The following is a 13,246-nucleotide window of genomic DNA, read 5'->3' on the forward strand; positions in this document are numbered from 1 at the left end:
CCGGGGAGGCGAGGCGGCTTCCTGCTCACGTTGGCGTCGGGTGGGGGTGGGAAGCTTCGGTGCCCCAGCAGTGAGACGGTGGTGGGGGCGACGTGGGAGGTGGCGGCGGTGGCGGCGTTGGGGGGAGGTGTGTCGGCACCGGCTGCTGGCAGAGGCGCCGGAAATGGGTGGCGGCGGCGACGCGGGGGAGGTGGGCGAGGGTTCGCTGTCGATCTTGGGGTGGGAGAGGATGGCCAATGTGCCATCGACTAGTGGGCCAGGGGGAGGAGGAGGCGGGCGCCGCGCGCGTCCGTTTCGTGTTCGCGCCGACGCAAATGAGGCTTTAAAATGGGTCGGGAATGAGTCCGCAGGCGGACGAAAAGCGGATGCGCGCCCGTTTGGGTCGGCGCGTTGGGCCGACTTTTCTGTCCGCGCCGACCCAAACGGACGCGCGCGGACGAAATGGGTCGCCGCGTTGGAGTTGCTCTTAGTACACTAAACACACGGAGTAATGGCGATTAGGAGAGCATCTGCACGGCAGTCACATCCTACTGGAGTGTAGAGCTTCACCCAGGCCTGACCAGAGACCACCCCATGGACGCCGCTGTTGAGTTATATTTATAGCCGTGTATCACATCCTACTGGAGTGTAGAGCTTCACCCAGGCCTGACCAGAGACCACCCCATGGACGCCGCTGTTGAGTTATATTTATAGCCGTGTATAGCCTTTGTATTTTCCCTGTTGTACAAGGGGCTTTCTGCATATTTTTCTCACCTGTATGTCCATATATACTGGCCTATGGTCCCATGGGAATACAAGTTGCTATTTCTCTAACAACCGCAAACCCACAAATGATAGCAAGAGCTTGATCGGCGTTCCCTTTGGAAGTACCTTGTACTCCTTCTGTCCCAAAATATAAGAACGTTTTTAACACTACACTAGTATCAAAAACGTTCTTATATTATGGGACAGAGGGAGTATCTGGCATTGTGTTCTCCTTGCACGTTTCCAACACACAAAACAAAGCATATCTTGGATTGTAAAGAGCAAATGGTAGGACGGTGAACGCTAATAATGGAGGCTGACTGGCAAGCATCTCTTAGAGGTTTTAAATACAAATGTGTGATCAGTCAAATATATGGTGTTATGGTGCTTATCTATATATCCGTGTTGCATTTTTGTTGGACAATTTTTCTTCAATATTGAGTCATGGGGTTTCCATAGCTGCTGTCCTGAGGTTATTTGTGCAATCCTGTCGACATTTTGTAGACACTGATACAATTGCAAGTAATTCTCAGTTAAGTGGGTGAACGTTAAATGTATGATTTTGTTGATAAAGAAAGAGTTTGTTGGTCTTACTAACATAATGTTGATGCGGGGCAATTAGTATAGCATCTGATACTTATAGCTGCCATATGTGACAGAAAGGTCTAAATGGAGTGAACAATATTTTCTGTAACCGGAGATTAATTTGTGCATGGGCAAATACATTCTTGAATTATTTAATGTGTTTCCTTACTTTGTTATTAGGAAGTAAAAGTATCACTTTGTTATTAGGAAGTAAAAGTATCACATTGTGCTGATTACTTTGTATATAAATTTCATGGATTCGAATATTGTAGAATATTGCTGGCTTTCCAATTGTCAAATGTGGCAACGTTTTCTTTTAGAGAGATGTTGCAACGGATTTCGTGGGAGAGAAGGGTGTAAAAGGTTGTTTGCCATTTGGAACTGCACTGAGTCTACCAGGCAGTGTCTTCAGGCATGCTATATACTTTAAGCTCATGCATAGATCCCTCCAACTATCTGGAATGCGTGAGGTACAGTTTGGATTGGTTAATTTGTTATGGCAAATGACCAGGGGCCAATTTTGTCTTAAGGGTGGGTTTTTTGTTGCTTTGATCTATGCAAATGTAATTTTTGTATCAAAAGGCTGTAGACTTTAAAAAAAAATTATTCCCTGAATTGAAATGCTGACATGACGGCCAAAATTTACCTTAAAAATATTATTATCAGAATCATGTAGAGTTTCATCACCTTCTAATATATCAATCTTTCAGTTCTTACTGAATGGGCTTATCCAAGCTGCAAACGCTTGAATACTTTTCCTTTTTTTTTGGTAGAGCATGTTCTTTTACTATTCAGTTTGATTTCATACAACGTTTGTAATCTGTCTTATCTGTAACCTACAAGCCATTCTATGTAGTCAAGTGCATGTATGCCATGTACCTATAGTATTACCGTGATAGCCATGCACTCGTACTTCTGAGTTCTGAATGTTGTTTGGTGCAGGTATGACTTTGCTTCAAACGGGTGGTCGAAGGAGGCTACTTTGAGGAGAAAGATCCCAGAGACTGAGCTGTGTGGCTTCGTATCATTGAACGGCGAACTGCATGTGCTTAAATCTGCCAAACTTCCTGCCGAAACCCTCCATCCTCGGAGGCAGTTAAAGAAGAGGCTGGCTTTGGAGTTTCAGGTTTATAACCCGCTGGCAAGGAAATGGAGAGTGTTCACCACATATCCCCCCGTCAGTGTGCCCATCGATTTCAGGACCGCAGCTCTTTGTACAGTTGAGTTGTAGAGCTGCTGGTGCTCGTCATCTACTGTACAGATTCAGATAGCAGGGGTGCTATCGCTTGCAAATTTACATGTAAATGACGATGAACTTGTAATGATTTCGGTGGATAGCCGGAGACTGTTGCGAGTACTTTTCGCATTGTTAAACTCGTGTAACCGTTTGTATATAAATAATAATACTGAACGGTGCACTATATAAATCAGGCGCTGTGACATGTGGTGTAAGTATATCCCCATTCAAAGCTTGCAAGTACATTGTTTGGTGAAATCTGCAGTATGTTTCTGGTTGTGAGTTGTGGTGTCCTAATCTTTTTAGATTTTGATAACTTCTATGTTTTTCAGATAATTGTGCAAGAGGTTTATCTCATTGAAATTTGAAACTGGGAATAGATAAAATTTGATTAACAGTGTAATGACATTTTAGTTCAAAATGTTCATGTTGACGGGATTTGTTGCTGTGTAAAAAACAATGGGCGGTTATGGGGTGTTTTTAGTAACGTGATCGAGACAAAGGTTAGCGGCAATGGGGCTAATGCTATATCCACGTAAATTTACCAGTTTTTATGTAACAAAGATTTTATGTAGATGTGGCACCACGTACCTACCATTTAGGGGAAGCTCGTGTGTGTGTGTGTATGCTTGATGGCAAAAGGGGTGTGTGCATGCATGATTGCTTGCGTGCTTGGTGAAATGTGTGTCGTATATGGTGGAAGTCAGTGCGAAATCATTATTTTTAGTTACATAAAAGCGGACATTTGAGGTAATTGGATTGGTGCCTCTCGTTTCTGTGTTCACAGATTGGTCCTCATCGATCGATGGACGGATACAATGTTCGATGTAGGAATAAACGTTGGAGATGTCTTTTATCCTCTAAAATTCTAAGCTCCTGGTGATCACCGCCATTTGTTGGCCGTATCGATTTATAATAGGAATCGCTTACGGGCGACCATTAGAGGGCTGCACATTTAGGGCGGTAGTCACTACCGCTTGAAGCGGTCCATCGCTGTAGGCTCACTCTATTTTTTTCCGTTGGTTTTGTATTCACACAGTTTTATTTGATTTCTCTTTTTTTCCGTCATTTTACTTTGGTTTTCATTGGGTTTTTTTGTTATACTTATGGTTTTCTTTATTGTTTTTGCTTTTCTTTTTTTGTTTCTTTGTCATTTTATTGGTTTTTTAAAATTCATCTCTACTTTTTTCTAGGTATACATTTTACATTTTTAGAGCACATGTGAAACATATTTCTGATAAACTTTGGACATTTTTCAAGTATGATCTATATTTATTTTAAATACATGTTTTTGAACAGTTTTCTTAATACGGTATCATTTTTCAAATAAGAGTTTTACATTTGTTAATGGAAATAAACATTTTCTTAAACTACGCAAACATTTTTTATACATTGCATAAATATTTTCGAAAATTCCATGGGTATTTGTTTAGGAAACATGTGATTATTTCTTTAAAATCAGACGTACATTTTCTAATGTAAATAAACAATTTTTTAACCTACGCAAACATTTTTGACATTGTGTATGCATTTTTTAAAATCTCACTAACATTTTCTTGAAACAGGGTAATATGTCCATAAACGTCACGTACAGTTTTTAATTACATTGTGAAAACATTTATTATTACATTGTACGCTATATATGTTTCAAAAACTTTGCATTTTTTTTTTGAAATGTGGGAACATTTTGTCATTGTTACAAAATATCATTTTTGAAAGTTATCAACATTTTAAAAAACTGCGCCAGCACATTTTTTATACTATGTTATCATGTCTTAAATTTTTTGTTTTACTTTCTCAAGTAGATTTAAGTTTTTTTTAATATGTATTCATATAAAATATAAACAAAAAATTAGAACGAAATTCTAGTGACGTCAGCATGACGTGAACGTCCTACTGGGCGAGCCCACCGGCGGTGCTCTGTAGGCGAGACAGGCTTCTGCTCGGCCGATCCTGCGGATTCATCCTCCACGCCGCCATCCCCTGCGGCAACCCCCCTGCTCTGCCCGCCGGCCAGCACCACTCTACCACGCCGCCATCTCCTGCCACCCCACCCCTGCCTCCGCCGCCGGTCACTACCTCTACCTCCTGGTTTTTTTTTTGAGAGAATACCTCCTGGGTTATTATGCCTGGCTTTGGCTGCGTTTTTGGTGAAATAACCCCGCGGGATCCAGAGGCGGAAGAAGAGTCGATTTCAGATAGGAGATCGATTTCGCTTTGTGCGGCAAGCGCAGTCCAAAAGGAGTAACTTTTACTCGTAGTATATGTCTGTTGAGAAGTTGTAATCAGAATCCTCCTCCCTCTCATCTAATAATCTCCCCCCTTTTGGCAGAGAGCCTGCCTGCGCTCGTCCATCGAATAAGTTGCGTCTCCGATTAGTCTGTTTTGTTGCGCCAGCCTGCGGCCGCCATTGTCCCAAATCCAATAAGGTTGATCCGATCAGACATGAAGAACAAAAACGGTCGCCGTAGACGCAATGCAAGTTATATTCTTCTTTTGTGTCTGATGATGTTTATCTTTCACGCAAGGTTAATCCTCAAAAGACTCCTTTTTTTTGGTTCCAGCTAAATGCAACGCGGAAAGCAACTCGCAGCGAAGACGCTGCTGGCAACGGAGACATGCTTAGCAATCTGCCCAATGACCTTCTGCTCAACATTCTCGACAGGGTGGACACACTCGATGCTATAAGGACCTGCATCCTGTCCAAGCAAATGCTGAAGCTCCCTGCCATGCTCACGCGGATCTTTCTAAGTGTTAGTTCCATTCCAGGTCTCCATGATCGTGTTGTCACCACCAGTGAGTTCCTCCGGACCAACAGTGCTGTGGCTCATGTAACAGATAGCATCTTGAGCAAAAGGAGCCCGGAGATCACCATCAGCAATCTCAGAATCAGATTTATCTTGACGCAAGATGACTCTCTCACCATTGGCAAATCTGTTGCCCGTGCCATGGCAACCCGGATGGTTGACGCAGCTGAGTTTGAGATCACAACGGAGAAGGCCTATAAGATATCCTCTCCCGACGATCTCCTCCGCTTTGGGAAGCAGTTCAATGATTTTATCGCTGCTTGTCCGGATGTATTCGCTGGCCTTAGGCGCCTGTGGCTGCGCAATATGAGGTTTGGTGAACTGGACATACCCAACATCCTCAGCACTTGCAAGGTCTTGGAGTCTTTGCGTTTAACCTATTGCGACTCAGGGATCCTTTCTGTACTCCAAGTAGAACATGCTCTACTTGTTGAGCTCGAGGTTGACTATGGGCAATTTGAGAGAATCGAGCTGATATGTCTACCCAAACTCCAACGGGTGAGCTATACTGGTTGGTACTCTCATGAAGATCCCCTTCATTTTGGTTTTGTACCGCAGCTTTCAAAGCTGAGCCTCACTAAAACTGGCGTCTCTTCGGATAAGACTCTTGAGTTAACTACGTTCCTTGCTAATGTTCCTTCCATAACCGATCTGCATCTGGATTTTAGAAGTGAAAAGGTACTCATTAGTTTTTGAATCATATCTGTCCCTTCTCACTTTACATATGATGGTTATACTTATATATGTAACAATAGTAACTTGAGGGGGTCTTCGCCAGTTGAGAATGTAGTTTATATGGAACTTGCACTGAGTTTGTATTTATTTTTCCATCCCAGATTTGGGTTCTACCAGAATGCCCGAAGCTGCTCACAACTACGCTCAGCAAACTACAGCATGTGAATCTGGACAATCTTCCTGAAGGATGTGATTTAGGTTGGACAATGTTTATTCTTGAAGCTGCACCCTCCCTAAAAGCGCTGTGCATCACAGTATGGGACCATTGGTGCATAATGGCGACAGACGAAGAGTTCCGGAAGGAAAATGGTTTCTGCGAAAAGGCAGACGTGAAGTGGAAGCCGTATGCCCCTGCTTTCAAGCACAAGAATCTGGCTAAGCTTACCATATATGGCTTCCAACCTGACGGCAACTTTATGCGATACATCAGGTGTGTTGTGGAAGCTGCAGTGAATATTGCAGAGATATCTCTGCACGACAGGAAGATGTGTGGACGCTGTGGTTACTTGGATCCCGAGATCAAAGGCAAGGTTTGTCCATCAAGATATCCATGGACTGCTGAGGAGAGGAAGAGGGCAGTTGAGGGGTTGGGTTTGGCTTCGCCAGCTCTGATTCACTTTCGGCCCTAACTGAAAAATGATACACAATATATTCTTATCATCTATCCTATCATGTTTTAGTTGGAAGGAGTTCCTCAACTCCATAATAATTCTATAGTTACCGAGTCTGTACTCTTGCTTTCCCTTCAACCGAAGCTTGTGAGCCTCCATAATGTAGCACCTTTTTTTTATGTTAGAACCAAACATTTTTTATGCATTGGAATAAGTTGATGTGCTCACTGCTTCCATAGTCCACACATACATAAGGATTAGTGCAGGAACAACAAACAGTAAGCAACCACTCATGTCGCCCTCCACGGTTTCTATTTGTGCAGACAGTTTAGAAACATTATTTATTGTTTTCTTATCTAGAAAACTGACTCCGTGATGATTAGAATATTACATTTTATCTATGGATATGCACTCTCGTTTTCTCAAATTTGATTGATAGAAGTACTTGGGATGCAGATTGGTGGTTCAAGAAAAAAAAAAGACCATCCAACTTATTTTTGCTCCAATTGGCCACACGTAAATGTCCTAGAACAAAATATGAAGCATGCATGGGTTATCATGATTGCACAAATAGTTGAGTAAACCAATTGGTTGTTGTTGAGAAAATCAGTGTTCAGATATTACTCATGTTCTTCCATTTGGAGATAGATAATAACCGAGAGAGAATCAAGTTGCCCTGCTTTAGTAAATCTCTTGGATTCATATGACATATCCTTTGCATTAGATGAAGACCTCATTAAAACTTATTCACAGAATAATAATCCCATAAGCACGTGTAAATTAATGCATGGAAATTTGTTCACTCATGGTAAAACGTGTGCTGTGATTGGTCTTGAAAGTCTGTTCAGATATTTCTTATATTTCTGTTGCCTTTTATCGCTGGAAACTAAGAGATGCATTGGCCTACAAATCCAATGGAATTGAAAATTTTCCAACTTGCATATCTTGGATTATTAGATTAGTAATAGAAGTTTGGGCCTCTAAATGTGTTTGGTTGCAGGTCGAATGGTAAGTATCGTGGCTTCGAAGAGGAAAGGTACTGTTAGGCAGAGTTAAACGTATCCTCTAGAAATGTTGAAGACTCTTGGAAGGCTAGAACTACATACAAGGAATCTATACAAACCGCGTGTCAAGAAAGTATTGTCGTATTTCTTTAATCTGATGACAAATACTGTATCAATGTACAAGGTTGGTGTTTATTGTTTTTCTGGAACCATTGTTCTTTTACAGAAACTGAACTCTGAGTTGACAATAAAGTTATACTGTTTGATGAAATTATCTGCCATCTGAAGTGTATCATTATACGTGTATACTAGCATACTGAGCATCTGCGAATAGTATACATTGAAAGGACATGGTGTCGTTTTAATAATTGAAATACTAGTATGATCGTGATCTGTAGTAACTGGTTGTATAACTGAAGCGTGTCATACATAAACCATCAAAACTGATAAATCATCACAGTAATCATCAGGTGCAGTAAAGCGTGCCTATCCCTCTAAAATTTGTTTGACAAAGGGTGGATTTTGTTGTCTAACCATCACTCTATCAGCATGGCCGCCATTGACGACGTGACCCGCCGCAGAACCCGGCCGTCTCCACCATTGCTCCGGGACATATCGCCGGCGCCACCGCCCTGGCTCCTGAACACGAAGAGGCAGCGGTCGCCGTCGCCGCGCCTGCAGGCGTACAGATCGAGGCGGTCTCCCTTGCACATGCCGCTCTCCTGCACGAGCCGCCTCCAGTCGGACCCCATGACCCGGTACGCCTTGTTGGAGTTGAGGTAGCGGAGTTGCGCGTCCTTCTCGCGGCCGTCGGCGTCGAGGACCTTGACCGCGACCCGGTGCTCGGCGTTCAGGCCGTCGCCGCGGAGCTCCTCCAGCTCCGGGAAGAGCTTGGGGATGGGGCCGTCCCGCACCTGCTCCTTGGTGAGGAGCAGCCTGTTCTGCCCCGGCTGGACGTCGGATTGCTCCAGCGCCTTGGCCAGCGCCCAGTCGGCGTCGTACACGCCGAGGCCGCCCATCACCTGCCGGTGGCGCGCCTCTTCCGCGGGGTCGATGCGGCCGCGGGAACCCATGGCGCCGTTCATGCGGTTGTTGCGCGGGGGGAGATCTGTCGTAGTACGCGTGTGTATCCGCCGGTGGAATTTGGAATGCCACTGCGTCGGTTACGTGCGAATATATAGGCCGTTAGGATCGTAGTCAGGCACGCCTCCGTGGTTTGCTGTACGGAAGAGATCTTTGTTCTTGTTGGGGCTTTCTAGAGATTGATCTTGTGCAGGGTATTCAAGGCATACTACAATCTCTGTTCAAAGTCTACAGAATCTTTATTCGGTTTCGGGAAAGCATAAACTGCGCGTACATGGGTGAAAATCCACGGTTGGGAGTAGCAAGCAAGCCAGAGTTCCACATGTCTCTTTTTTCAAAAGATGATCCAGATCTTCTTCATTTTTTGCGGAAAGATGATGATCCAGATCTATTATCAGCCTAAGTTCATCATAAGTACAAATCATCTCAAACTAATAAAAATCACAACGAGATTCTGAGACCACAGAACGATGACTATCGTCGCCAAAATGAGCCGTCGAAGAGCCGCTGTCGCTGCTCCACTACTGGAGCCATCTTTGACCTTGTTGATGATATGCGAAAAGTCTTCATGCACATGCCCCTAAGGACCAGCGCCATGGAGTTGCAGTTGTTCCCTTGAACCTTTGGATAGATCTGAAGTATCTGGTATCAAATCTCGCCACCTAACGAGAAACCCTAACCTTACCGTCCCAAGGAGACGACGGGAATCTATGCTGGAGCTCCGTCAACTCCGTCCACATACATGTTTAATATTTTAGAAATATATGATTACCATTTTCTATAAATGATCATTTTTTTAATTCCTTTTTTTCTATTCAATTTTAATAGACATTCTACATTTTTCATATACATCAGGAACATTTTTTCTGTACATGTTTAACATTTTTGAAATAGATGATTAATTTTTCAATTTTTTTTTGTGTTTCATGACTACCTTTTTCACAAACATTGTACAATTTTTTTATATATCAGGAACTTCCTTTATAAAAGGTTACCATTTTTAGTTATATGATTAACATTTTCTTTAAACATGATCAACATTTTTTTTTCAAATTTATGTTATTACATTAAAATTTTAATACATGTTCTACATTTTTGGTCTACATCAGGAACATTTTTTATACACGTTTAATTTACTAAAAATGACTAATATTTTTTCAAATTCTTGATTAATATTTTTAAATACATGATCATTTTTTCATATAAATTGAATTTTTTTGTACATGAGAAATATTTTTTATACACATTTAACATTTTACAAATGCTAGATTAACATTTTCAAATGTTTAATGTAGAGTTTTTTTGGCAACATATATTTGAAATATTTGAAATTATTAAAAATAAAAAATTAAGCAAAAAACCAAATGAAAAATGTGAGAAAAAACAAAAATAAAAGAGGTTGTGGTCTGAGACGAGCTGGTCCGTCCCAACCTCACACTTCCTCCTAAAGCGAGGTTGACCGTTATCTCGCGTCAAGCGAGACATCTGTGTACTCGAGAGCTATGTCTGCATTAAGCGAGACGGGAGTTGCTCTCGCCGAAGGGAATCGCTCCTCGCGCAAGCAACTGGGTCGGCCCGAAAAAGGAGCACGCATGGGGATAAGTAGTACCTCCAGGGAGAAGTTCGGCGCTGCTAGCTACTCCGCCCGCTTCACTTTGGTGAATAGTAGTAGGGGGTCATCCATCTTGAGGCAATTCGAGTCGGTTTTCTCAGATTTTTTTTCCTGTTTCTTTTCTTTTTTTCTTCTCTGTTTTTTTCTTTTTTCATTCTATTTTGATTTTTTTCTTCGGTTTATATTTCATTTTACTTTTTCTTTGATTTTTTTCTTTTTCTTTTTTGGTTTTCTTTATCTCTTTCGGTCATTCTACATTATTCTGTATATCTCAACGACACTTTAATAATACACATGTGACATTTTTATAGTACAAATTTAACATTTTTTAAAATATGGTCAACCTTTTTTCTATACACATTGTTTATATTTTTAAATGCTTGATTAACATTTTTAATATACAAGATTAACATTTTTTTAATACATGGTCAATATTTTTATATACATTTTTAAAAATGCTTGATGAACAGTTTTCAAATAAAAAGATTTTTTAATACATTGTCAACATTTTTTCTATAATCATTTAACATCTTCCATGTGCTTGATTAACATTATTCAATCACTTGTTCAACATTTCTTCAAATGATTGATCGATTATCATTTTAACATACATGATCAAGGTCTTTCATCAATTTTATAATACATGGTCAAGATTTTTTATACACATTTAACATTTTCCAAATTCTTGATTAACATTGTACTATAGATGATAAAAAAAATAATTTTGTAATACATGATCTACAACTTTCCTATACACGTTCAACATTTTCTGAATGTTTGCTTAACATTTTTCAAATACTTGTTCAAAAATTCAAAAAAGTTGTTAGTGCTTTTTGTAATATGTATATTTAGAATTTTTTTTAAATCATAAAAAATATAAAAATAAAACAAAAAACGAAAACAGAAAAAGGGGTTGTGTCCTCCCGCGCACGTGGGCAGGCCAATCTCGCTCGCCTCTTCAGCAAGTCGGAAGATGGACTAGCTGAAGGCATGATATAATGATATAGGGGTATAGGCTTACCGCTGAAATGTATGCTTTCCTTTGTCGCTGCACGGGCTGGTGGAGATGGGAGGGCCTTTTTCATTTTGCTTCTGGGCTTTGTTCCCTCTGTTGTGCTACCCGAGTTTGTAATTTGTTTTATCGGCCTACAAAAAAGCTCTTTTCTTTTTCTTCAAATTTCTCTTTTTTTTTTATTTACTGGTCATATTTCTCTGATTTTCCTTTATTTATTTGTCACACCCTAGCTAGTTCATGCATTTAGAGTGGTGCATCATGTTTACCATTCATCAGAAACTTGAAATGGGGATGACAGAACCCCGAACACCCCCCTGAAACCGACTAGGGTTTACTAAAAATATTTTCAATGAACGTGAAATGCCCTTCTAAAATGTTCATCACCTCTGCCTTGGTCTTAAACCACTGTAAAAGGTGATGCACAAATTTCTAGGTTATCCTAAGGTCACTGGATTAAATCTGGATTAAATCATTAGTTATTTGAGTTTGGGCATTTAAATAATATAAAATATTTCAAATGCTCAAATAATCCCAAACTAAACTGTTCCATGCTGGATATATTCCAAACAGTGGCCATGTGCAGTTTGGTGATTTTTGGAGATGCCTAAGTATTTTTTTAGAAAAGCAACAAAGTTACAGAAATAAAATAAAACAGAAATAAATGGAAAACCCCACTTACCTGGCCAAACCCACGCCCCGGCCCACCTGGCGGCCCAGCACTGTGCTGGCCCGCGCTAGCCAGCTGCTTCGTCCCTGCCAGGCAGGCAGGGAGGTGACACCGACGAGCGCGAGCTCGCCACGACGCCACCTGCTTGCCGCTTCGCCGCTGGACGACCTCCACGTCGCGCCCCCGACCCCCTGGACACGTCCATTCACCCCCCCTGCTCTCTCCCTCGCTCCCCTCCGCCATGGCCGACGCAGCCGCTGCCACCTCGCTGTCATAGACGTAGCCACCGCCGTCCCCACGCCGTCTGACCGTTTCCAGCAGCTCCGCCGTCGTCTTCTCCATCGAGCAGGCCGAGCCCCGAGCGCTCGCATGCCCCGAAGCCACCGCAACGACCTCGCCCGACTCCGCCACTGCCGGAGATCCCCTTTACCGTCACCGTCGCAGCAGTTCGTCCCCGACCGCGCCGCCTAGCTCATCGTCTTCGCCGTGAGCTTCTGCCCCTCTCCATCCTCTCCGTTCTCCCTCTTGAGACCACTAGCGACTGCACGTAGCTCACCCGCATGCGCCGTCGCCGAGCTCGCCGCCGACGAGACTCCGACCACGCAACGGCCACGCCACCCTGCCCGCTAACCTCACCGCACCCCCAGGAAGACGTAGCACCACTCCACGCGCCTCGCCGTGCCTCCTAGCGACGAGCCCGAGCTCACCTGAGCTCCGGCAGCCGCCAAGGTCATCGCCGACGCCATTTCCGGCAACCCCGAGCCCAACCACCACCACCGCTGGATGCGGCTCGCCTCCAGCCACATGTAGATGCCCTCCACCACCTTTTTGGTCGCCGGAGCACAAAACCCGCACTGCCCCGCCGCGTTTGGCCTCGCTGGCGGCTAAACACCGACGAGTTTGACCCCGCTGCCCAGTTTGACCTTGGGTGGGTCCAGTTTGACCCCCCTGGGTCAATGACAGGTGGGGCCCAGCCCTGCTAATTAACTAGGATTAGTACTAACTAAAAATTAGTTAGACTAATGACACTGACACGCGGGACCCACTAGTCAGGTTTGACCTGGATCGTCCCCGTTGACCACTAACGTCACCCTGACGCAAAGCTGACGCAAAAATTCAATTACTAGAATTATTCTTATACAGGAA

General features: G+C 42.9%; 2 protein-coding genes and 1 pseudogene across 2 annotated transcripts in view; 2 read left to right on the forward strand and 1 right to left on the reverse strand.

The window, feature by feature from the left end:
* LOC123136377 (F-box/kelch-repeat protein OR23) overlaps positions 1-2,848 on the forward strand; it is a 12,089-nt gene extending 9,241 nt beyond the window's left edge. The window contains exon 2 of the mRNA XM_044555739.1: positions 2,272-2,848. Within this exon, the coding sequence (XP_044411674.1) occupies positions 2,272-2,560 (289 nt within the window). The 3' untranslated portion in view covers positions 2,561-2,848. The remainder of the gene's footprint in view (positions 1-2,271) is intronic.
* A 1,055-nt stretch (positions 2,849-3,903) lies between these two features.
* LOC123133856 (uncharacterized) lies at positions 3,904-7,224 on the forward strand (annotated as a pseudogene).
* An 892-nt stretch (positions 7,225-8,116) lies between these two features.
* Positions 8,117-8,876, reverse strand: LOC123133857 (uncharacterized). Its single transcript, XM_044553252.1, has one exon. It carries the CDS (start codon positions 8,806-8,808, stop codon positions 8,260-8,262), a length of 549 nt encoding a protein of 182 aa, XP_044409187.1. The 5' UTR covers positions 8,809-8,876; the 3' UTR covers positions 8,117-8,259.
* Positions 8,877-13,246: the final 4,370 nt, after the last annotated feature.

The sequence above is a fragment of the Triticum aestivum genome, chromosome 6B (genome assembly GCF_018294505.1).
Source record: "Triticum aestivum cultivar Chinese Spring chromosome 6B, IWGSC CS RefSeq v2.1, whole genome shotgun sequence".
Classification (NCBI taxonomy): Eukaryota; Viridiplantae; Streptophyta; class Magnoliopsida; order Poales; family Poaceae; genus Triticum; species Triticum aestivum.

Coding starts and splice junctions, on each gene's coding strand:
- LOC123133857 (XM_044553252.1), bottom strand. CDS start 8,808: ATGAACGGCGCCATGGGTTCCCGCGGCCGCATCGACCCCGCGGAAGAG.